Raw genomic sequence first — 23,600 nt, 5'->3', positions numbered from 1 at the left:
AGGATAAAGCATTTTTTTCTGTTAGAATTTTTGTGCTGCCAATTTGACCATGAGAGCTGCAGGAAAAAGTATATGTTCCTTTTGGTATGCATACCCTTAGGTTGTTAGGCTCTTTGAAAACGTAGTTTATATTAAATAACTAACTTATATAATGGACTTAATTTGTTTTCAGAGATGCTGATGATAAACACAAACTTATAACTAAAACAGAAGCAAAACAAGAATACCTTCTGAAAGACTGTGATTTAGAAAAAAGAGAACCACCTCTTAAATTTATTGTGAAGAAGAATCCTCGTCATTCACAATGGGGTGATATGAAACTCTACTTAAAATTACAGGTCTGTAATGAGTTATATTCAGTCATTTTATTCCCTGGGACAGGTGAAGTTTTAACAAGCAACTAGTTCTAATTAGTTTAGTTTTTGCTTTTAGAATTAAAAAGATCCTTTGCATTTTGCTTTGCATATGAATCACAGTTACTCATAATGACAATAGCATGTTTTCTTATTTTGCTTTTTGGTGCAGCACTTTGGAGCAAATGTATTATCATTGAGTAATGTTAGGAGTACAGTTGGGAAACTAAAAAAGCTTGGAGTGAGAGGCAGACCCTGCATTCCTGCTGCCCTCTGACCCGAAAGTCTTTTTTTAAAAAAATTCAGCAATTTTACAGATGTCTAAAATCTAACTCTATTTGGGAAATACTCATCTGAAACGCTGTGAGGTGTCCATGTAACTGTAGTATGTTCCAGAGCAGATTTTCTCAACTCCTCTTGCTGCCATTGTGTTACAGGTGTGCCAAGATAGTGAATACTCTTAGTTCCTGGGGCTGCGATAGTGCCCAGGCTGGGTGCCTCGGGTCACAAGCAGCCTCTTGTATGTATCCCAGAATGGTACAAATACTGTAGTATTCTTTTTGAGGCATTAATTCAGAGCAATTTGAATTAAAATATACTAGAAAATCCTAGTATCTTTAAATAAAATTAAGCCACATGTAAAACCAAACATACACGGAATTTCATTGAACATAAGACAACTATCGATTAGAAGATTTACTATTATTTTATGTACTATCAGAAATGGAAAAGTGCTCATTAAACTGACAGTGCTTCCTTATCACTTGGTGTTTTTATTTTATACTTACTGAAATAGTGCCATTACACTTATTATTCATTTTTGCTATATATCATGCTTGTGTGTACATAAAAAGGAAAATGCAAGTACAACAGCTTTATTAAGGTATCCTAAATTTCTTTACATTGAGTGTCCAATTGTTCTGAACCACTTTTTAAAAAATATATATTTTTATTGATATCAGAGAGAGGAAGGGAGAGGGAGAGAGAGAAACATCAATGATGAGAGAATCATCAATTGGCTGCGTCCTGCACGGCCCCTACTGGGGATCGAGCTCGCAACCCAGGCATGTGCCCTGACAGGGAATCGAACCCTGACCTCTTGGTTCATAGGGTTCAACCACTAAGCCATGCCGGCCGGGCCTGAACCACTTTTGACTCAGAATTGTTAAAGTACAGTTAGCACGTTGGTGATACAACATTTTTAGAGGATTAATTGTGAAAAATGAGATGTTTTAGAAAGTTTGAAATAAGAGTATATCACGTTTTTTATGTTAAGAAGAAATTTGAGTTTGGCTACATTGATTGATATTTTGGTCCCCTTAACACAGTGGTCAGCAAACTCATTAGTCAACAGAGCCAAATATCAGCAGTACAATGATTGAAATTTCTTTTGAGAGCCAAATTTTTTAAACTTAAACTTCTTCTAACGCTACTTCTTCAAAATAGACTCGCCCAGGCCATGGTATTTTGTGGAAGAGCCACAATCTAGGGGCCAAAGAGCCATATGTGGCTCGTGAGCCGCAGTTTGCCGACCATGGCCTTAACATATTGTGAGAGATATCCTGAGCATAATTCTCAGTGTATATATTATTCTCCTAAATATGAATAAATTTTATAAAGAGTAAAGCTACATAATCTAAAGTACTAAGAGTAGAATAAAGACTTTTTAGGTCATTCAGCTACCATAGATTTTAAAAAAATGCATATTCTAAAGATCAGAAGTTAGTCAAGTGATGGAAACTATTATTGATTCAGGAGAAGAGTGGTAGTGATTGATTTCCTGTGGTGGGAGATTTTTGGAGGTTACCTCCTACTTAGATCTGATGTGACTAATTGATAAATAAATTTTGGGGGGTGAGCTTATTAAAACTCATCAGACCCCTGATTTATATGTCCTTATGTTGATTCAAATGGAAAAGCTGAGTGAGTCAGAGAAACAGTTACAGTCAGAGGATAACTTTCCTATTTATAATCAAGGTTAGCATACATTTCCTGAGGGTCTCATAGGTTTAGATAGAGGTATTAATAGAGTTGTTTCTTATCAATATTTAAAATTTCAAATAAATATTTATAAAATTGTACTTGAGTTAGATCATTCTTCGGTGCCTGTGGATTTAATAATTATAACTATAATTTATAACTCTGAATCACAACTAATTTAAATATGAATTCTGTATTATAGATTGTGAAGAGGGCTCTTGAAGTTTGGGGTAGTCAGGAAGCATTAGAAGAAGCGAAGGAAGTTCGACAGAAAAACCGAGAGAAAATGAAACAGAAGAAGTTTGATAAAAAAGTAAAAGGTAAGTGGGTATATTTATATCCTAAAGGACTATGTTTTTTCCTGTTTAAAGATGTAATGTCACCAGTCGTTTGGAATACTAATATGTCATACGTACATTGAAGAAAAAAGTCTTAAAATATGCTCTCAGGAGGTTGGTGTTTGACACTCTGAGTCCAAGCCTCACAATATTGCAATTCTAAAAAGCATGTAAACCCTCATTTTAATGTGAATCATGTTTTTATATAAGATCAGGGTTGTATCCCTGGTCAAAGATTTGGCAACAGTTCAGTCTTTATAAGTCAAAAGAGTTATTAAAAGCAAATATATTGATTAGCAAGCCTCTTAATTGCTGAAAATGAAAAAATCTTGGTTAAGTCTTATCTAATTTGGCAGCTAGAAGGAACCTAATATCAGCTAGTTTAATCCCTTTTATTTTATCTATCTATCTATCTATCTATCTATCTATATATATATATATAATCTATATATATAAAAGGCTAATATGCTAAGTGTCCCTCTGCCTGTCCGACCAGTCGCTATGACATGCACTGACCGCCAGGGGGCAGATGCTCAATACAGGAGTTGCCGAGCTGTAGTGACTTGGCAGCGACGGTTCTCGGCTGATGCACCCCGAAACCAGAGAGGAGGGAGCCTGATTCCTTGTGGGGCCGTGCGATTCCACCTTCGGCCGTGGGTTATGTTGTTGCTGGGGCACTGTCAGCCCCAAATCTGGTTTACTGCACACTTGCATTTGCGTTCCACACCCTGTGCGACAGCAACTTTGCAGAGTGCCCTCTTGCACTCCGTGACCCCTCGGGGGATGTCAGAGAGCCGGTTTGGCCTGATACCTGCAGGCCAGGCCGAGGGACCCCAACTGCTGAGGGACCCTGCTCACTCCACAGATGCCAGGGAGGGACTGCAGGAGGTTGGCTCCAGGGCGTGTCTGGCCCATCTTGCCCAGTCCCACCCCGCTGGCCACCTTCTAATTAATTTTCTTTCAATGTGCACGAATCCGTGCACTGGGTCACTAGCATATGAATAAAAAACTTAGAAAGGTAGAATGACCTGTTACATAATTATGAGTGTTGGAACCAGGCTTTTATGACTGAAAGTCTGCATTGGCACATTAATTTCTCTGTCCATACATCAGTCTGTCCATGTGACTATCCGTTCTGTTGTCCATTTATCTCTTATTTATTTGTTCATGCATCCATCTGTGTATGCATATGTGCATAAGTCTTCATCCCTCCCTCCATCCATCAGTGTATCTAATAATTAACGTGTCAGCTGTGTTCTAGGCACTGTGCTGATATAAATGCTGGAGTCACAGTTGTCAGAAGAAAAAGACCAGCAAACTTAAAATCATAGTAGAGTGTGATAAGTACTCTGATAATGGTGAGCATAGGTTGCTATAAGAGAACAAAGAGCACTTTTTGCTGTATCACAGAATCCCTAAAATATCTTAAAAAGCAGGCATAAATGTTCTTCATACAATATTTGTAAGAACCATAGGGTGTAAAGTGTATATAGATAGCATATATTTTATGTGTATACAGGGTTATACATATATTATATTGATTCATATGAAATTAATCTCTTAGCCATAAAAAATAATTTTGCTTATGTTTTTAGAATTTAGGTTTTGCAGGGTGAATGAAGGTTGCTCAGGTATCTTAAAAGCCAAGAATAAAAGCTGAATGTAAGCTGCCTTGTTTCTTATCGTGAGGGCATTTCCCTCATTTTCATTACGGGAGTAATTCATTTCAGTGCAGAAAAGTTAGAAAACTACAAAGAACTATCCCATAATTCTGCTACCCTGAGGCAATTAGTAACATTTCAGTGTCTGTTTTTCCAGTTCTTTTCAATTCATAGACACCTTAGAAATGTTTTTTTAATGAAAAATGGAAGCACTGTTGACATTTGTGAAGTTTATCATAACTTTATCGGAACAAATAACTGCATTATAAACATCCTTATATACATCTTTATATAGATTACAGTTAACTTAAAATATCAATTTGGCCCTAGTTGGTTTGGCTCAGTGGATAGAGCATCAGCCTGTGGACTGAAGGGTCCGATTCCAGTCAAGGACACGTACCTTGGTTGCAGGCTTGATCCCCGCTTCTGGTTGCGATGAGTGCAAGAGGCAACCAATTGATGTGTCTCTCCTACATCGATGTTTCTCTCTGTCTCTCCCTGTCCCTTCCACTCTCTTTAAAAATTAATGGAAAAATATTCTTGGGTGAGGGTTAACAACAACAACAACAAATCAATTCCAGAATCAGAGGGTAAGGTAAGCATACTTTTATGGCTTTGAGAGAGATTTCCTATAGCAAACTATGCCGTATAAGAGCATTTCACAGACGAATCTTCCCAGATTAGTCCCTGCTATACCACAGCCTTCAAAAATACCTGCAAAGACTAATTGAGAGGATTTGGAATGACATCTTTGACCTTTTCGATGTCCTACCCTAGCCCTTTCTCTCTTCGACATCAAGGAGAGCCTAGAAGGATAAAGTAACAAAAGGCATCTTGAGGGATATGAAAGAGGGGGCATGTTTATAAACTAATTACATATTAGTCTAGGGTTTTTGTTAATCCCAGTTACCTGAATCATCTCAATTCTTCCTTCTGCTGCCTCTTCAAACCCCTTTCCTGATGGTATTTTAGTGCAGACAGTAATATATGGATAAAGGAATTAGAAATTTGTACCTGCAAAGAGACGGAGTATTTTGAAAAGGAGTGCTATCTGTAATGTTTTTCTTCTGTCTGTAATGTTTTTCTTAGATACTACTTCTGTAGTTTGGTCAAGATGTCACCCAAAGTTGACTAAATTTTTATAATTTGACTAATAAAATATTATGGCATTGGTTTGATCTTTTTTTCTATAAAAAGTTTTAAGGTAATGTAATTTAAATATTGGTATGGATAGAATATTTCTTTTGAGATTTACCCAATTTTTATAGTTGTGTTTTTTTTAAAGTAAACTCGCATATAATGGACTCTTTTTCTCACCATGTTAAGTTGCTATTAATCACCAGACTGCTATGGATTTTCCTCATCCTTGAAGAGGTTTCTTAAGGCTGGTTTCTTTAATTCATTTCTTGTTTGGGTGAAGCATGTCTTTTTGTTTTGTTTTCAGCATTACAGCCTGACAGGTGTTTATTGTCCATTTTGTCAAATGACAAAGTGAAACGTGATGTATTACAAAGAAACTAATGATTCATAATCTTGGTTCATGGGCTATTATATTTTACCCGATGTTAACATTTATGATTACTTTAAGACTTTTAAATTAGAGAATTTTTGATACATCATCTGTATATTGCAATGTGTGTTTACCACCAAAAGTCACATCTTCTGTCACCATATTTGATCCCCTTTACCTTTTACTACCCTCCCAACCCCCTTCCCTCTGGTAACCACCATACTGTGGTCTGTGTATGAGTTTTTGTTTTTCTTGTTTGTTCATTTGTTGCTTTCTGTTTTTATATCGTATTAGTGATATCATGTGGTTCTTGACTTTTTTTCTGTCTGACTTTATTTATTTTTATTGTTTAAAGTATTACATATACTAGTAGTATTACATATGTGTTCTTTTTCCCCTATTGACCTCCCCCATCCACCCCACCCCCAGCACATGCCCTCACCCCCCTAGTGTCTGTGTTTATTGGTTATGCTTATATGCATGCATACAAGTCCTTTGGTTGATCTCTTACCTCCCCCCATCTTCCCACTGAAGTTTGATGGTCTGTTTGATGCTTCTCTGTCTCTGTATCTATTTTTGTTCATCAGTTTTTGTTGTTCATTATATTCCACAAATGAGTGAGATCATGTGATATTTATCATTGGTTTCTTGGGATATATTCCTAGAAGTGGGATTACTGGGTCAAATGGGAGTTCCATTTTTAATTTTTTGAGGAAACTCCATACTGTTCTCCACAGTGGCTGCACCAGTCTGCATTCCCACCAGCAGTGCACCAGGGTTCCTTTTTCTCCGCATCGTCGCCAGCACTTGTCATTTGTTGATTTGTTGATGATAGCCATTCTGACAGGTGTGAGATGGTACCTCATTGTTTTGATTTGCATCTCTCGGATGATTAGCGACTTAGAGCATGTTTTCATATTCCTCTTGGCCTTCTGTATGTCCACTTTTGAAAGGTGTCTATATAAGGCCTTTGCCCATATTTTTATTAGATTGTTTATCTTTTTTTTTAAGTTGTATGAGTTCTCTATAAATTTTGGAGCTTAGGCCCTTATTGGATATAATATTGGCAAATATGTTCTCCCATGCAGTGGGCTTTCTTGTTGTTTTGTTGATGGTTTCTTTTGCTGTACAGAAGCTTTTTATTTTGATACAGTCCCATTTGTTTATTTTCTCCTTAGTTTCCATTGCCCTCGGAGCTGTGTCGGTAAAGATATTGCTACGACATATATCTGATATTTTGCTGTCTATGGATTCTTCTAAGATTTTTATGGTTTCCCATCTTATGTTTAAGTCCTTTATCCATTTTGAGTTTATTTTTGTGTATGGTGTAAGTTGGTGGTCTAGTTTCATTTTTTTGCATGTATCTGACCAATTTTCCCAACACCATTTATTGAAGAGACTGTTTTGACTCCATTGTATGCTCTTGCCTCCTTTGTCAAATATTAATTGAGCATAATGGCTTGGGTCTATTTCTCGGTTCTCTGTTCTTTTCATTGGTCTATATGTCTGTTCTTGTGCCAATACCAGACGTTTTTTGAGAACAGTGGCTTTGTAATACAGCGTAATATCTGGTATTGTGATCGCTTCAACTTTGTTCTTCTTTCTCAAGATTGCTGCATTTCTTTCATTCGTGACATGTTTCTTTGTCTCCACATTTTGCTGCTTCCCTGTGTTGATGGAGTGGTTTTCTGTGGTAGGAGACCTATAGGGCCCAGTGGTTCAGCCTCCCCTATCACATGAGGTGGACACTCTTGGTGCACCCCTTTGTGGGCTGAGTGCAAAGTCTTGGTGTAGTTAAGCCTTGATTGCTGTTGGTACACTGGGAGGAATTGACCTCCAGGCCAATTGGCTGTGAGGACCCGCTGTGTCTATAATGGAAGAACTGCTGTGCTGGAGACACGCTTATGGGGCAGGACTTGTTTCAGTGGGGCTTTGGTGCTCACTGAGTCTGCCTCTTGAATGTGTCACTTATGGATGTAAGGAGTTGAAATCTGGTGTCGTCTCACACTGACCACTAGATACACTAGCTTCTGGATCTCCAATGGGGTGCAGTTCAGCTACTGTCTGAGGCCACTCAGCAGGAGCTACAGCGAGAACTACAGTTTTCTCCTCTTTGCTTGGGGTTTGGAGGTTTTGGAGCTGTCTGACCAGAGCTGCAATTTGTTAGTTTAAGCTGCGATAGGGCAGGCCATTTATATGCAAAAGCTGCTGCATGGAGCTTGGGTGGGTTTGTAGATTGGGTGGGGCGGGGTCTCAGGGAGTCACTAGGCTAGGGCATGGCAAACATCGATGGCTGCCAGTCAGCCGTCTCTGTGTCTCCGAGTTTCCCCATCCCCGCGTCTTGTGCCCCAGCATAGTAAACAATGATTGCTGCATGTACCTCTGCAAGAAAGCCACCCTCATTTTCTGACCTGATGGCAGACAGCTTCTCCCCGTAGGAGTTTGGGTCCCCAACGTCTCCCCAGAAACTGGTGTTCAGTGTAATCGGGAGCTTGTCTCCCTTCGGGTTAAAAAAAGCAGGGCATCCAGTCACCCGCCTCCAGCCCGATTCGCGTGCCTCCGTACCTCAGCTTTTCAGCACTTGTGCACGTCTCAATGCTCTTTTCTCTTTCCTTCTAGTTGTAGAACTTCCACTCAGCCAGCTTTCCCATGGTTCTGGGTGATAGACATTTTGTCTTTTAGTTGTAGTTTTGAAATTGTGCAAGGCAGCAGTTTAGGTGTTTACCTATGCCGCCATCTTGGTTTCCCCAAGGGTGTTGGATTTTGTCAAATGCTTTTTCTGCATCAATTGATATGATTTATTCCAGAGATGCAAGGATGGTACAATATCCGCAAATCAATAAACTTGATACATCACATAAACAAATTAAGGGATAAAAACCATCCCTTAATTTGTTTATGTTATGTATCACATTTATTGATTTGCGGATATTGTACCATTCTTGCATCTCTGGAATAAATCCCACATGGCCATGGTGTATTATCTTTATAATGTAATGCTTGATCCGATTTGCTAGAATTTTGTTGAGGATTTTGGCATCTATATTCATGGGGGATATTGGCCTATAATTCTCTTTCTTTGTAGTGTCTTTATCTGGTTTTGGGATTAGGGTAATGCTGGCTTTATAGAAAGAGCTTGGAAGTGTTCCTTCCTCTTGAATTTTTTGGAATAGCCTTAGGAGGAGAGGTTTTAGTTCTTCTTTGAATGTTTGGTAAAGCTCCCCTGTGAAGCTGTCTGGCCCAGGGCTTTTGTTTGCTGGAAGTTTTTTGATTACTGCTGCAATTTCCTCCATAGTTATCAGCTTATTCAGATTTTTTTATTCTTCCTGATTGAGTTTTAGAAGGTTGTATTTTTCTAGTAGTATGTCCATTTCTTCTAGGTTGACCAGTTTGTTAGAATAGAGTTGTTCATAGTATTTTTTTTTACAATCCTTTGTATTTCTTTGGGGTCTGTTGTTATTTCGCCTCTTTCATTTCTGATCTTGTTTATTTGGGTCATCTCTCTTTGCTTCTTGGTGAGCCTAGCTAGGGGTTCATCAATCCTTTTTTTTTTTTTAAGGATTCACACATTTATTACTGAACCAATCTACTATTTTAGAAAAAAAAATCAAAATCAGAGCAAAATCACAAGTCTATTAATTTTCCAATGAAAATGCCCCAACTGTCCAGACAGTAGCATCTTTTCAATAATTTAAAGGTATAGGCAACCTGAATACAGCATAAATATGTGAGTCATCTCTCATGTGTGATTTCTCTTAGGTCCAGTTTGGTTCTTCTTCAGTGTCTCCTCTTCGAGTTGTACCTGCTTTTATTACCAGTTTTTATCCGAATCCATTGGGAATGGGCCGATTCTTCTTTTGTTTCTTGGCCAGGAACCTCTTGATCCTGAAAGTCTTTTGGGAAGACATGGTGAAGGAGAAGAGAACGCATGCACCTCGATGGTGGAGAAAGAGTGGGGTTCAATCTTGTTAATACTTTCAAAAAATCAGCTCTTGGTTTCATTGATCTTTTGTATTTTTCTTTTCTTTTTTTTTTTGGGTCTCTATGTCATTTATTTCTGCTCTGATCTTTATTATTTCCTTCCTTCTGGTCACTCTGGGCTTTTCTTGTTGTTCTCTTTCTAATTCTTTAAGTTGTAGAGTTAGATCATTTCTTACCAGTTTTCTGTGGGTTTTTTTTTTTTGAGGTAGGCTTGTAATACTATGAACTTCCCTCTCAGGACTGTTTTCACTGTGTCCCATAGATTTTGGATTGTTGTGTTTTCATGGTCGTTTGTTACCAGGATGCTTGTTATTTCTTCTTTGATCTCTTTGGTAACCCAATCATTGTTTAATAACATGCTATTTAGCCTCCAAGTGTTTGACTGTTTGTGATTGTTTTTATTATAGTTTATTTCTAATAATTTGCCATTATGATCTGAGAAGATGCTTGATATGATTTCAGTCTTCTTGAATTTGAAGAAACTTTGCCTGTGTCCCAATATGTGGTCTCTCTTTGAAAATGCCCCATGTGCACTTGAGAATAATGTATATTCTGTAGCTTTGGAGTGAAATGTTCTGAAGATGTCGATTAAGTCCATCTGATCTAGTGAGTTGTTTATGATTACTTTTTCTTTGCTGACTTTTTGTCTAGAGGATTTATCCAGTGATGTCAATGGGGTATTGAAGTACCCTACTATAGATTGTATTGCTGTCAATCTCTCCCTTGAAGTCTTCCAGAAGTTCTTTTTTTATGTATTTGGGTGCTCCTGCATTAGGTGCATACATATTTACCAGAGTTATATCCTCTTGTTGTATTGATCCCTTTTAGTATTAAGAAGTGACCTTCCTTGTCTCTTGTTATGGCCTTCACTTTGAGGTCTCTTTTGTCAGATATAAGTATTGCTATCCCAGGTTTTTCTTCATTTTCATTTGCCTGAAAAATATTTTTCCATCCCTTCACTTTCAGTCTGTGTGAGTCCCTTGTTCTGAGGTGGGTCTCTTGTAGACAGCATATATATGGGTCCTGTTTTCTTATCCATTCAGCCACTCTTTGTCTTTTGATTGGAGCATTTAGTCGACTTACGTTTAAGGTTATTATTGATAGGTACTTGTTCGTAGTCATTTTTATTCTTTATGCCTGTTTTCCTTCTTCCCTTTTTATTCTTTTTACAACAATCCCTTTAGCATTTCTTGCATTGCTGGCTTAGTAGTGATAAACTTACTTACCTTTTTTTTTGTCTGCGAAGCTCCTGATTTCCCCTTCAATTTTGAATAAATAGCCTTGCTGGATAGAGTATTCTTGGATTCAGGCCCTTGTTTTGCATTTCTTTGTATACTTCATTCCATTCCCTTCTGTCCTGATGTGTTTCTGTTGAGAAATCATTTGGTAATGTAATGGGATATCCTTTGTAGGTAACTCTCTGTCTTTTTCTTGTAGCCTTTAAGATTCACTCTTTATCTTTTGCCATTGTAATTACAACATGTTTTGGGGTGGGTCTTTTTGGGTTCATCTTGTTTGGGACTTTCTGTGCTTGTGTAACTTTTTTCTTCCTCAAATCAGGGAAGTTTTCTGTCATTATTTCTACAGATAGGTTCTCTAATCCTTGTTGCTCTTCTTGTCTTTCTGGAACCCCTCTTATACGTATGTTACTGCATTTCATGTTGTCCCAAAGCTCACTTAGGCTCTCCTCCTGCTTTTTAATTACTTTCTCCAATTGCTGTTCAGATTGGGCTTGTTTCCCTGCCCTATCTTCTAGCTCACTAATTCGGTCCTCTGCTTCTCTTAGTCTACTGTTAAAACCTTCCATTGTGTTTCTTATTGTTGCTGTATCACTTTTTAAAAAAATATATATTTTATTGATTTTTTTACAGAGAGGAAGGGAGAGAGATAGAGAGTTAGAAACATCAATGAGAGAGAAACATCAATCAGCTGCCTCTGCACACCCCACACTGGGAATGTGCCCACAACCAAAGCACATGCCCTTGACTGGAATCAAACCTGGGACCTTTCAGTCCGCAGGCTGATGCTCTATCCACTGAGCCAAACCGGTTTCGGCTGTATCACTTTTGATTTCCTTTTGATTCTTACATAGGTTGTTGATTTTCTCGTCCATCTGGTTTATGAATTGTATGACCATTACTCTGAATTCTTTTTCTGATATATTTCATGCCTGTTTCATTTAGTCCCTTTTTTTGCCCCCCCCCCCCTTTCATTCCTTTGGGGTTGCTTGTCTCCCCATTTTTGCTATCACTGGAGGGTCCAGGCGTTGAGTTGTACAGGGCCTGAGCTGTAGTGGTGGGCTTGGCGGGACGTTTTGCACCCGAAAGTCATCGCTGAGCTTGGGGGTTCTGGGGGGCATGGACGCTGCAGGTCGGTTGGAGCTGCGTGCATGCCAACAGTCAGGGGCCGGCTCGGGGCTGGGGAGGCGTGGCTGCTGCTGGTCGGCAGGAGTTGTGAACATCGGCAATCAAGGGCTGTCTTGGGATGTGTGGGACCTGTGCCACCGTGGGACCTGTGCCGCCGTGGCAGGTAGGCGGGAGGTGAATGCACTTCAGGGCTCACAGGAGCCTGAGGCCGGGATGGCTGGAGTCATAGTGTCCATGGGTCTGCAGCTGTGGTCTTTGTCCAGAGTGGCTGTAGGGTCTCGGTTTATGTCTGAGGCCAGTCTGGGTGATGGTGAGACTGGGCTCCTAGTCACAGCAGCTCTGTCCTTCAAGATGGCATGGTTTCTGTGCCAGTGCTGGCCACCCGGGAGTGCTTGCAGTGGTAGCGGGGGCTCCCGTGTAAGAGAGCCTGGTCCACCAGCCCCTGAAAGTCTTGCAGGATCTAACTGTTCTTCACTCACTCTCACACACACACACACCACATCCCACGTCCACACATTCCCCTTTCACTCCCTCACTGTCTCACACTCTCTCCCTCACTGCCACCCTGCCAGCCCTCATCTTCGACCCTCTCAAAGCATGTCTTTTGAGGAAATTTTTCCCTGTGGTTACAAGTCCCTGCAAATCCTAAGAATGTTCTGTTTCTTTTGCATATGGAAACCTAAGTTCTCTTGTTGTACGACATAACTCCATTGTCTTATGGTATTTTATGTGCACTGGTCAGTGTGATACCTTCTTTAATTATGGCTTCTTGTTGAGTTGCTTTAGAGGTTGGTGGATATTTCTGTTCCTGCCCTCCTGACTAGGCCACAAAGGGCTGACAGTGGAGCACACACTATAGATTGGAAACAAGGAGCTTACTATGCAGTTTGCTCAGAAGTCTCTGAACAGCGAGGAATAGAAGCAAGTCTAACAGCTTTTAGTTGAAAAGAAATTGGGACCTGGTTCCCTCTTGGTCTTCTGATTCTGATTCACAAAGAAGCTGACCCAAAGTTTACTTCTTTATGGAAAGGTAAGAGATTAATTACCTGCTTTTAGAATATGATCTACTTCAGTAGTTTGAGAAAGAATTAATCTTGCTACAAAAGAAAATTAAAAGTATAAATAGTATAAGGTATATGTAAATATAGAGAAAGTGAAAGACAAGAATTTTGCCAGCAAATTCAAATTGTTATAGATCTCAGATTCAAGGAGGCATCGCTGCTACTCAGCTTAAGTGGATTTCAAAAAAGGCAGTATATGTTGGCCTTGATATTGGATGGGAACTTTCATTGGTGTAAATACACAGAACATGGTTTCTTTACACAAATAAGGCAGAGAAGGCTTTTCTTTAGAGTTATACTCAGCTTTCTTTTATTTAGAACTGGTAGAAGTTAGCCTTCTTAAAACAAAAAAGAAAATTAATTTTCACTCTTTGTTACTATTCATTTCCTCCCTCCCTCTCCCCCAAAAGAAGTGGGTGATTAAATTTCATTTGGGGCCCCTTCTAAGTTTGTGGACATTTTACATTTTGGGCCTATCTTACCTAATAATAGACAAACATGTAAATTGACCATACCTCTGCTATGCCCACAGCCAATCAAGAGCAAATATGCAAATTAACCCAACAAAGATGGCGAGTTAATTTGCATATGCAGGTGCGGAGCGGCCAGTCAGGGTGGGATGCCTGCTATGGTGGCGGCGGGGGGGGGGGGGGGGTGGGTGGTGGGAGCTACAGGAGTGGTGCTCTGTCCGGGAGCGAAGACTTGCAGGCTCCTGGGCTGCCGGGAGCAAAGCCTGGGAAAGGAAGGCCTATTCTTGCATGAATCTTCGTGCAACGGGCCTCTATTGGTTATATATAACTTACTAGAGGCCCAGTGCATGGATTCGTGCACCAGTGGCATCCCTTGGCCTGGCCTGCGAGGATTGGGCCGAAACCTGCTCTCCGACATCCCCCGAGGGGTCCCGGATTGCAAGAGGGAAGTTCTCGGATGACGTACCCTGGAATCGGGCTCCCTCTTTTCTCCCAATATTATGTCACTTTCTCTCTGTATCTGTCTCACTTTACCCTAAGTTTGGCAGTGACTGATGACTTGTGGGCATTTGGCTGCAAAATGCAATTATTTAGCAAACAGGATTTACTTAGCCTGGAATCTAGTCGGCCTAGGGCAGGACTCTGCTCAATGTCAGGCTCCCGCCCAGGCCCTTCCGCCCAGGCGGAGTCCTGTGGCAGCGGGAACCTCCTTCTTCCCACCTGAGCTGCTCCTTCGCCTTCTTCCCTCCCCAGAGGTTGCCCACTGGTGCTCCTTACTGTCTGCCTGGAAGGAGGTAAGCTGCGGCCGATTTCCCAGCTCAGAGTGGTAATGGGAAAATTTGCTACCTCCACTGGAAATTGGTGTTAAGCGGATGGGCTGGCGTGGGCGCCAGACGTCGGGGCCACAGCCAATAGGTCCTGCACGTCTCATCATTTAGCTAATCAATCGAGTTGAAAAGTTTCTATAAGGGCCAGACCCACCACCTCTGCAATGGGCTAGAGGTTTGGTGGGGAGCCAGACCTGAAGTGGGGAGCCAATGGGCTAGAGGCCTGGTGCATGGATTTGTGCACCGGTGGGGTCCCTCAGCCTGGCCTGTGGGAATCGGGCTGAAACCGACTCTCTGACAGCCCCCGAGGGGCCCCGGATTGCGAGAGGGTGGTTCTCAGGTGATGCACCCTGGAATCAGGCTCCCTCCTTTCTGGTTCTGGGTGCGTCACCTGAGTACTGTAGCTGCCAAGTCACACGGCTCAGCAGCTCCTGTGTTGAGCATCTGCCCCTTGGTGGTCAGTGCCTGTCATAGCTACCGGTTGGACGGTCGCTTAGGCTTTTGTATATATAGATGACTGTCTTTGGCCATCTCTCAGGAGAGTGAAGGACACAACTCCCTGTTACTGTGCTTCAGTTTATGGAGGATAGAATAAAATAAAAGCTGCTTATGTTGTTTCATCATTTCCTGGTGATTTTTTCCCCTCTACTTAACAAGGGGTACCCCTATGTTAAAACTTCCCATCTTCCCATCAAGTATTTAAAAGCATCTGGCCTCCCTTAGCCAGTTCTCTTAAGTTTACCTCCTAAGCAGCACTCTATTTCTTTGAATACAGGCTGCCTCTTTTACAAAAGTAAGGCATTAAACCAAATAAAATGCAAGTCTTAGGCAGAAAATAAATTTTTCACTGAAACAAGGGATAACTTGTTTTGGTAAAAAGTATAAACAGTCCCTAAGGATACCAGTAGCACGTATTTTAACCTTTTGCACTCAGATGTCTAGTGTGACTCGACACGGTTAGCATTAGAATAAAGGAATCGAGAAAAAAGCGAGTGCAAAGGGTTAATAAATTACCAGGTGAGGCAGTCCACAGCTGTCTGTGCTGTGGCATGCTAAGCCAGGGGACTAGGAGGTTGTAACACCGTAAACCACTCTTGGCTTTCAATGCTGCTAGACTTGGTCCCTCTCGCTCCCCCCTCCAAGGTTCCCTCAGCTCCCAAGTCCTATCAACTCTCTCTCTCCTCTTCCAGTCTCCGACCTTTCTGCCTTCTCTTCTCATTCTCAGCAATAGGGAGTTCGATTTCTACTTTCCAAAGTTTTAAGTTGCTTAAATGAAGTAATGTGAAAAACATACTAATCTTTACTTAAGTAAGTTTTTATTTCACCATATGTTGTTTGCCATATATGCTTTCTCTCCTTCACACATATATTTTGCTGAACTATTTAAGAATTACTTGTAGCCGAAACCGGTTTGGCTCAGTGGATAGAGCGTCGGCCTGCGGACTGAAAGGTCCCAGGTTCGATTCCGGTCAAGGGCATGTACCTTGGTTGCGGGCACATCCCCAGTAGGGGGTGTGCAGGAGGCAGCTGATTGATGTTTCTCTCTCATCAATGTTTCTAACTCTCTATCCCTCTCTCTTCCTCTCTGTAAAAAATCAATAAAATATATTTAAAAAAAAAAGAATTACTTGTAGACACTGTAATTCTTATTGAGTATGTCAACATGTTCTAAAAACAATGACATTCTCTGCATAACTAAAAACAATCACACCCATAAATTTAACATTAATATAATGCTGTTATCTAGTGTATGTATCTCCCCCCCCCCCCGTCACCTCCCCCCTGTTGTTTCATTGCCTTTACCAGCTTTTCAGTTGTTGGATCTAGGGGCCAAAGATGATGCCTATCTATAGTCTTAGTTTCTCAGTCTTTTTGTTTCCTCATAATTAGATTCAGGTGGCGCGGTTTTGGTAGGAACGCTTCCTAGGTGATGTGTGTATCATATCAGCACACATACCAGTTCTGTTCTCTAAGAGAGTGCTACTCAGTTTGATTGCTTGGTTAAGGCAGCGTCTGCCAGATTTCTTCAGCCACCCTTTACCCTGCAGGGTGACTTTTTGACACTTTGTGAACATCTTGTTCCTTAAATTTCTCTCAGTGGTTTTAGTACATGGGAATGATTCTTTCCTGAGTCAGTTATTGTTAGGGTGCATGTACTAGTAAATGGCAATTTTCTATTTGTTGTTCTTTCTATAATTGCTATTTGACTTATCTTGGAAAGCATTTTTAGTACCATTTGGATTCATGGATTCTTATTCTCAAACCAGTGTTATAATCCATATTTCTATCATTTATTTTGATGCTATTGTCTCAAATTTGGCCAGTGGAAGCCCTTCAAGCTAGCTCCTGTCTTTTATTTTTATTTGTAAATAATTTCAAACTTACATAAAATTGTAAGAATAGTACAAAGGATACCCATATATCCTTTACCCCAGTTTACCTATTCTTAACTTTGTCATTTGCTTCATTATTTGCATTCTATATATGTTTTTCTGTATCCTTTGAGTAGGTTGTATACATCATCCCTCTTTACTCTTAAATACTACCGTATTATTTAATAGGAATGTCCTCTTACAAAATCAAAGTATAATATTGATATTTTTATCTAATCTGTCATCCATATTCTAGTTTTGTTAGCTGACCCAATAAAGTCCTGTATGATTTTTCGTTCTAGCATCAGGTATCGGCTTTAGGTACCATGTCTTTTTAAATTTTTTTATTCTACACTATTTCCATCAGCCTTTATCCTTTATGACAGTGTCATTTTTGAAGTGTTTCACTTGGGACTTTTCTGATTTGCCCTGATGGTTAGATTCTGGTTACGCATTTCAGGGATAACACATAAATGATGTGTCTTTCTCGGGGCATCACACTTGGAGGCATGGTGGTGGTAATATTTATTTTTGATTTGATGAGCATAAACAAACAAAGAAATAAAATGGTAAGACTTGCAAATGTCCTTAACACTTCCCCCTAGAGTTTACCAACTATCCATGAGCCAGTCTTGAGTATTAAGATTGCAAAGATTTTCTAACTTTAGCACTCCCTCTGCATTTAACCAGCATCCTTTCCCCCATTTGTTTATTACTGGTAGGGGTTAGTTCACAATAGGTTCATTTCTGTCAATTATTTTGGTGCTCAAATTTTAATCCTCACCTGAAGTTATATTTTTATTAATTTAGAGAGGAGGGGGGGAAGAGAGAAAAACATTGATTGGTTGCCTCCCATATGGGCCCTGACCAGGAATTGAACCAGTAATTTAGCCATGTGTCCTGACCAGGAATCTGAACCGGCAACCTTTTGATATATGAGATGGCACTACAACCGAGTCACCTGGCCAGGGCAGGAGTACCTTCAGACTAGCTCTGAGTCCTTTTGACATGTCATCATTTGCTGAGGACTCCTTTCTGCTTTCTACATAAAACACATGTATATTTATTATATTTTTATGTTTGTCCGTATACACACATATATAAAAATTAAAACCTTGAGTTCAATAAAATTTAGGGTCCATTCTATTTTCCTGACAGTGGAAATCTGATTCCCATCATCCTTACTGTGGTTAGCTGATTAACGCCCGTGTGTGAGTGATGTCCCATCACTGTTGCTGCCTCCTCTGTAGGGAGATCCTCCTCACCTTTCTTGGGCTGCCCCACCCCACCATGGATGCCTGCTTTACTTGCTCCACTTACTGGTTTTAGGACTGGATTGTTCAGGAAGGAAAAGAAGGGCAAGAAAATGACAAACATCAGTTTTTTAGTACTTCCTTATTTTCTACCATATTTTCCTAGAAATGTCTAGTAAATACTAAAGGTATGACCGATCATGGCTACTAAGCTAGATTTTGGTTAAGTATTCTTTTAGTGTTAATACTTCTCTTCTCTCTCTCTCTCCCCCCCTAAATTCACATAATGCTCAAATTTAGGCAGAGGTTAGCTTAGCAGTGATTGGGATGCAGTCAGATTTTGAGGGATTTTCTGTGGGGCGGTAAAGGAAAAGTGGCCGGGACACCTTACATCAGAACAAAATTGAAAAGCAGGTATTGGTACTCAAACAGGAAACATTTTCTTGTCATGTGAAACCATGAAGCAGCTGTGAAGTTCTGGTTAGTTTATCATTTCAATTATTTATAAACTGGCCTAAGATAAAATAAAATAATAAAAGGCCTAGAGGACATTTCAGATGTCTAGAAAAATTAGGGTTCTTCGAAGTATGAGATAATAGGAATCAAGCTTAGATTTTGGATGAACATAAATTATCTTAAGTTGTGTACGCTGAAGCTTAAAAATCGTCTCAGATCAAGTGCTTTTCATACGGGAGGTATGAAAAGGCAGCACAGCTGTGGTTAACATGGACCTGAGCTAGACTGTGCCTCTGCCATCAGCTAGCTGTTGGATCTATGACACACGTTATGTAACTTCTCTGTGCCTTAGTTTTCTCATCTATAAAACTGGGATGATAGTTGTACTTATTTCAAAGGATTGGGAGGATTAAATGTATTTTACACAGTGCATAGAGCAGTGCCTGATACATAGCTCTATATATGTTTCATTTGATAAAGGCTGAAAATACGAATACTCAGGTAGCATTTTGATTGCTTATTACAGATCTAAAATGGAGCAAAGAAAATGTGTGATTACTTGGTGCATGTTGATCTTTATGGTTGACATAAAAGATAACTACCATACTCTCCCTTAGGTTGTGCTTCTGTTAGTGCTGGGCTTGATGGATCCTTGGTTAGAATAGAAAAAAGCAAGCAATTACTGTTGCTTTTTGTTCATTAAACTAGAAACTGAAGTTATTAGCTTGTTAATTTCAAAGTGGGAAGAGGAAGAGACAGACTCCCCTTGGCTGCTGTAGCATCCTGTCTCCCATAGTCAGTCGCTTGAACAAATCCTGTTCTTTTACTCATCTTAATTTGTTTTTGCTCTCTCTCTAACCCACACACTCCATTTCTGAATCTATTTCATACTACTACAATGGCATGAATGATTTGACAGGTCAACCTGGTGAGGTAAGTTTGTATAATCAATTTTGATTTGTTAAAGTTAAGGCAAACCACACATACCTACACACCTGATAGATTTCAGCTGAACAGCACTACTGACAAACTGGCATTTTGCTCAGTGGTGGTGTTGACCTATGCATCAGGAGGTCATGGTTTGATTCCCGGTCAGGGCACATGAGGACTGTGGGCTTGATCCCCAGTGTGGGGCATTCAGGAGGCAGCCAATCAGTGATTCTCTCTTATTGATATTTCTATCTCTCCCTCCTCTCTGAAATCAATAAAAATATATTAAACACACACACAAAACCTGTTTTTCCCCCTCTTCTCCCTTTAGAATTACGGCGAGCAGTAAGAAGCAGTGTATGGAAAAGGGAAGTGGTTGCTCACCAACATGAGTATGGACCAGAAGAAAACCTAGAAGATGACATGTACCGGAAGATTTGTACCATATGTGGCCATGAATTGACGTATGAGAAAATGTGATTTTTAGTTAAATGATCTGTTTCACACAGTTTTAGGTTTAGATACAAGAAATTTACCCTGGTCTTATTCAAAATACACACAAAAAATGCCTTTATAGGTGAAATAGTTGTGTAAATAATGCTTCAGTACTAAGTATGTATGTTATAGCTTAAGAGCAAGTGTCAGTTCAGGTCTAGCAAGTCTGGTTGTGGGCTAAATACTGGGTCTGATAATTTTTTTCTGGAACAGGGATGGGAGCTTAGTGGTACAGTAGGTTTAAGAGTGTTAGGTGAGAGCTAAAGTTGAGAAATAAGAAACCAAGGCAAACCTTAGATTGGGTTAGGAGGATGAGTTTTAGTCAAGGCAAAAGCTGGCTGCACTGGGTTCTTATTCCAAGAAACAACAGGGATGGTGGTAAACCCTGCCAAGTCAGGGGGAAAGGAGCTACCACTGGGACAAGTCCTGGTTAATAACAGGAATAAAGAATGAGTTGTAGGGGTCTGACCATGTTTTCTCTATTTGTAGGGTTTACTATAGGCACTAATATTAGTCGCTAGATAGCTCTGTTCAAATCTGGATTAAAATGGAAAAATAGCAAGGAAGGTAATTACAGTAAGTTTATCATACCTTGCTAACATTTACTGAGCACTTATGTGCCAGGAAACCATTATGCTAAGTGCCTTACAGATATTCTAATTTTATCCTGGGAGGGAAGACAGCTTGCTTCTCTGCTTATTTAGCACTTGGAAAGGAAATGATAACCAAAAACCTGACAAAGAAAGGCAAAAGTCAAAACAAAAGTTAAACCCAAAGAGGGTTGACTATAATTACTCATTATTCTCTTTATAAGTACTCAATACAGAAATGTTAAATATATTTTTTGTGTTGTTTTTTTTTAATATGCCATGCTAAATGTTACAGCTCAATAAAAATTGATTCTGAACGGGCAGAAGACCTTCCTAGGACAAAAAAAAAAAAAAGCTTCCAGCTTGATGATAACTAGGAGTTCAGGCTGCTGACAACTACATTACTGCGTTGGGAGATAAGGAGCCCTTGAGCCACAAGGATTTAGGTTCAGATTTCACTTACTAGCTGTGGACCTTGGGTAAGTTACTCCATGGGCTGTTTTTATCTGGGCATAATAACACATCTCTTAAACTTATAAGGATTGAATATGGTGAATCTGTAGAACGTGGAACATAACAGCCACTCGTTAATGAGCACATATTGTCATCAAGACCAATAGTTTTAGATTTGTCTAGCTGAGATCTAATTCTAGTCACTGTTTGCATTCATCATTTTAAGACAATCCTGGTATCCAGATACTAATGACAGCCAGGTCTGCTCTGGTTAGGTTGGCAAGTTCACTTAAAAAATACTTTTCTAGTAAAAGCAAACAAACTTATCTTCATAGGAACTGCTTCCTGAGTAATTCCTGGGAAATTTAGAATCAGGGAAAACAAAAGTATATGTTCACTTTGACAAAAGATGGTAAATGGCATCTGAGTAGACTATATTTTATAGTCACTAAATGTATGGTAAACCAAAGAGATATGTTAATAAGAATGCTTAATGCATTATAAACTTATGATTCTATGTTGCACAAATGCTCAAAAATACTACCATTTGTGTGGTTGGTTTTTTAAATAGATTTCAGAGGGGGAGTGAGAGAGATTGAAACATCAATGATGAGAGTCATTGATCAGCTGCCTCCTGCATGCCCCCTACTGGGGGTTGAACCCGCAACCTGGGACCCTTCAGTCCCCGGCCAACGCTCTATCTACTGAGCCAAACCAGCTAGGGCCAGTTGTGGGGTTTTATTGGTAAATTTTTTCTAAAGTTTAAAGTCTAAAAATGCTAGAAATATGAAATGTTAGATAATACCTTAAACTTGTATGTTATTTTACAGTGCAGTCTCATTATCCTAGTTAAGTATCAACACCATATAGTAAACAGGCTCAGAAATTAGTATTACTTGGTCCAGGTTCTATAGAAACAAAATCCCAAGTATAGAGTTTTAGCCAATTTAGCTACTTCTGGAGGAAATGACCAGGGCCTTTAAGATAATGGCTCCCAAACTTGTCTGCACATTGGAATCACACAGAAGCCTTAAAAACTATAGATGGTATGTGTTGCAACCCCCCCCCCCCAACTGTGATTAATTTAAAAAAATAACTGAAGGTTGCCAGGTGATTTATGTTCAGAAAGATTTAGAAACTGCTACTGTAAATAACACTTTTTAAATACAACTCACTAATTTTAAAATAGACTGAGATGATAAATCATGAAATACCAAAATGTAAAAAACGTATTTTTAGTTTTATTTGAGCCATGTTAGGTTATCCATAAGCTGTGAAAAGCTATGCTACTTGGTAATAAACCCATTGGTTCTATATACTACTTTGTAAGCTTGACCTCTAGGGTTCACATACCTCAAATGAGTTATCTTTTGTGCCTTAAGGAGAAAAAATGTCAATCAGAAAAGTTGTATCTGTTACATATATAATAATACATCCTATGGTCATTGATCGTCACATTGTCATTAGGGAATATTTGCTTTTTAGGGGGTAATTACAGGTAACCAATGCCATATTCTTCACTGTCTTCCCTCTGTTTCCTTTAGAAAGTGAAAGGAGCTACAAGAAAGCAAGCATTCAAACCACCTGAAATAAGACAAATTAGACTTTAAAAAAAAATCTTGACATGAGGGAAAAAGGACCCTTAGGTCTGTAGGGCACAGAACTGCTGGAACACAGCCAGGATATGAGGGTCTAATTCAGCAGTGAAGAGCAGGTTCTCCAGGGTCACCATGTACTGCTGGATTATTTGGTGATGCTGTGGACACAAAAGGGGTATTTAGGTCAGAAAAAGAGCACATAGCAATCTTGCAGAATATTCCCCTCAGCAGCCCACCCACGTTGTGAAAAAATGGGCCCCTGAAAAGCCCCAACATTTGTAGAGGGAAATGAGGATGTTCAATAACTTAAAAAATGCAGTTCTGACCAGCTTCTATGGCAATGCATTCATGCCTCATGGCAATGCCTGCTGCTACCACTATTAGACTAGGTTAAGCTGGGTCTCTCTCCTCTAATGAGGTCAAAACAAGTATAACTTTTATTAAAGTAGCCCAGACAGAGATTGACCTACAAAGATTTTTTTAAAAGATGGAAGGTGGTATATGTTACAAATAGGAGTAGCACAATTGCTGTAAGAAGAGAAGTTTTGGCATCTTTACAAAAGAAATTAATAGACAATTACCCAGTGATCTAATAATCTTTTCTATGTGCACCTATATAACTTGAATAGAGATCCCAAAAGAACTAGGGGTTGTTTTAATTGGCAATAACTGAATCTAGAGAGGATTTTTATTTGGAGGTCTAAAGAACTTTTTTTCCTTTAATCAGTTTCCCACAAACCTGTAAGAAGATCTGCTGGAGCCTCTCTATACAGTTCTTGTACCATGGTGTTAATATGCTGGTCCCGTCCGTCTCACATCGTACTAAATGCTCAGTCAGGATCATGATAAAGCGCTGGAAAGGGGGTACAGAGTTAGAGGTGTTAAAGAGAGTGAATGAATTCTTCT

The 23,600-nt window shown here is 39.7% G+C and overlaps 2 protein-coding genes across 5 annotated transcripts in view; one reads left to right on the top strand and one right to left on the bottom strand.

The window, feature by feature from the left end:
* XPA (XPA, DNA damage recognition and repair factor) overlaps nucleotides 1–22,324 on the top strand; it is a 28,709-nt gene extending 6,385 nt beyond the window's left edge. Inside the window, exons 4-7 of one of the 2 annotated variants that reach the window (XM_028145972.2) lie at nucleotides 173–338; nucleotides 2,536–2,653; nucleotides 19,890–20,022; nucleotides 20,939–22,324. In XM_028145972.2, coding sequence (XP_028001773.1) covers nucleotides 173–338; nucleotides 2,536–2,653; nucleotides 19,890–20,022; nucleotides 20,939–21,020 — 499 coding nt within the window. In that variant the 3' untranslated portion in view covers nucleotides 21,021–22,324. Of the gene's footprint in view, nucleotides 1–172; nucleotides 339–2,535; nucleotides 2,654–19,889 lie in introns of both variants that reach the window. The other variant, XM_008141874.3, reaches the window with a different exon arrangement.
* The window catches only part of NCBP1 (nuclear cap binding protein subunit 1), a 43,920-nt gene continuing 42,637 nt past the window's right edge, over nucleotides 22,318–23,600 (bottom strand). For all 3 annotated transcript variants that reach the window (XM_008141875.3, XM_028145968.2, XM_054727106.1), the window contains 2 exons: nucleotides 23,434–23,547; nucleotides 22,318–22,852 (listed from right to left, as the gene is read on the bottom strand). In XM_008141875.3, coding sequence (XP_008140097.1) covers nucleotides 22,739–22,852; nucleotides 23,434–23,547 — 228 coding nt within the window. In that variant the 3' untranslated portion in view covers nucleotides 22,318–22,738. The remainder of the gene's footprint in view (nucleotides 22,853–23,433; nucleotides 23,548–23,600) is intronic.

The sequence above is a fragment of the Eptesicus fuscus genome, chromosome 15 (assembly GCF_027574615.1).
Source record: "Eptesicus fuscus isolate TK198812 chromosome 15, DD_ASM_mEF_20220401, whole genome shotgun sequence".
Classification (NCBI taxonomy): Eukaryota; Metazoa; Chordata; class Mammalia; order Chiroptera; family Vespertilionidae; genus Eptesicus; species Eptesicus fuscus.
Note: the sequence above shows the minus strand (reverse complement) of the source record. Positions and strands in the feature narration are given on the sequence as shown.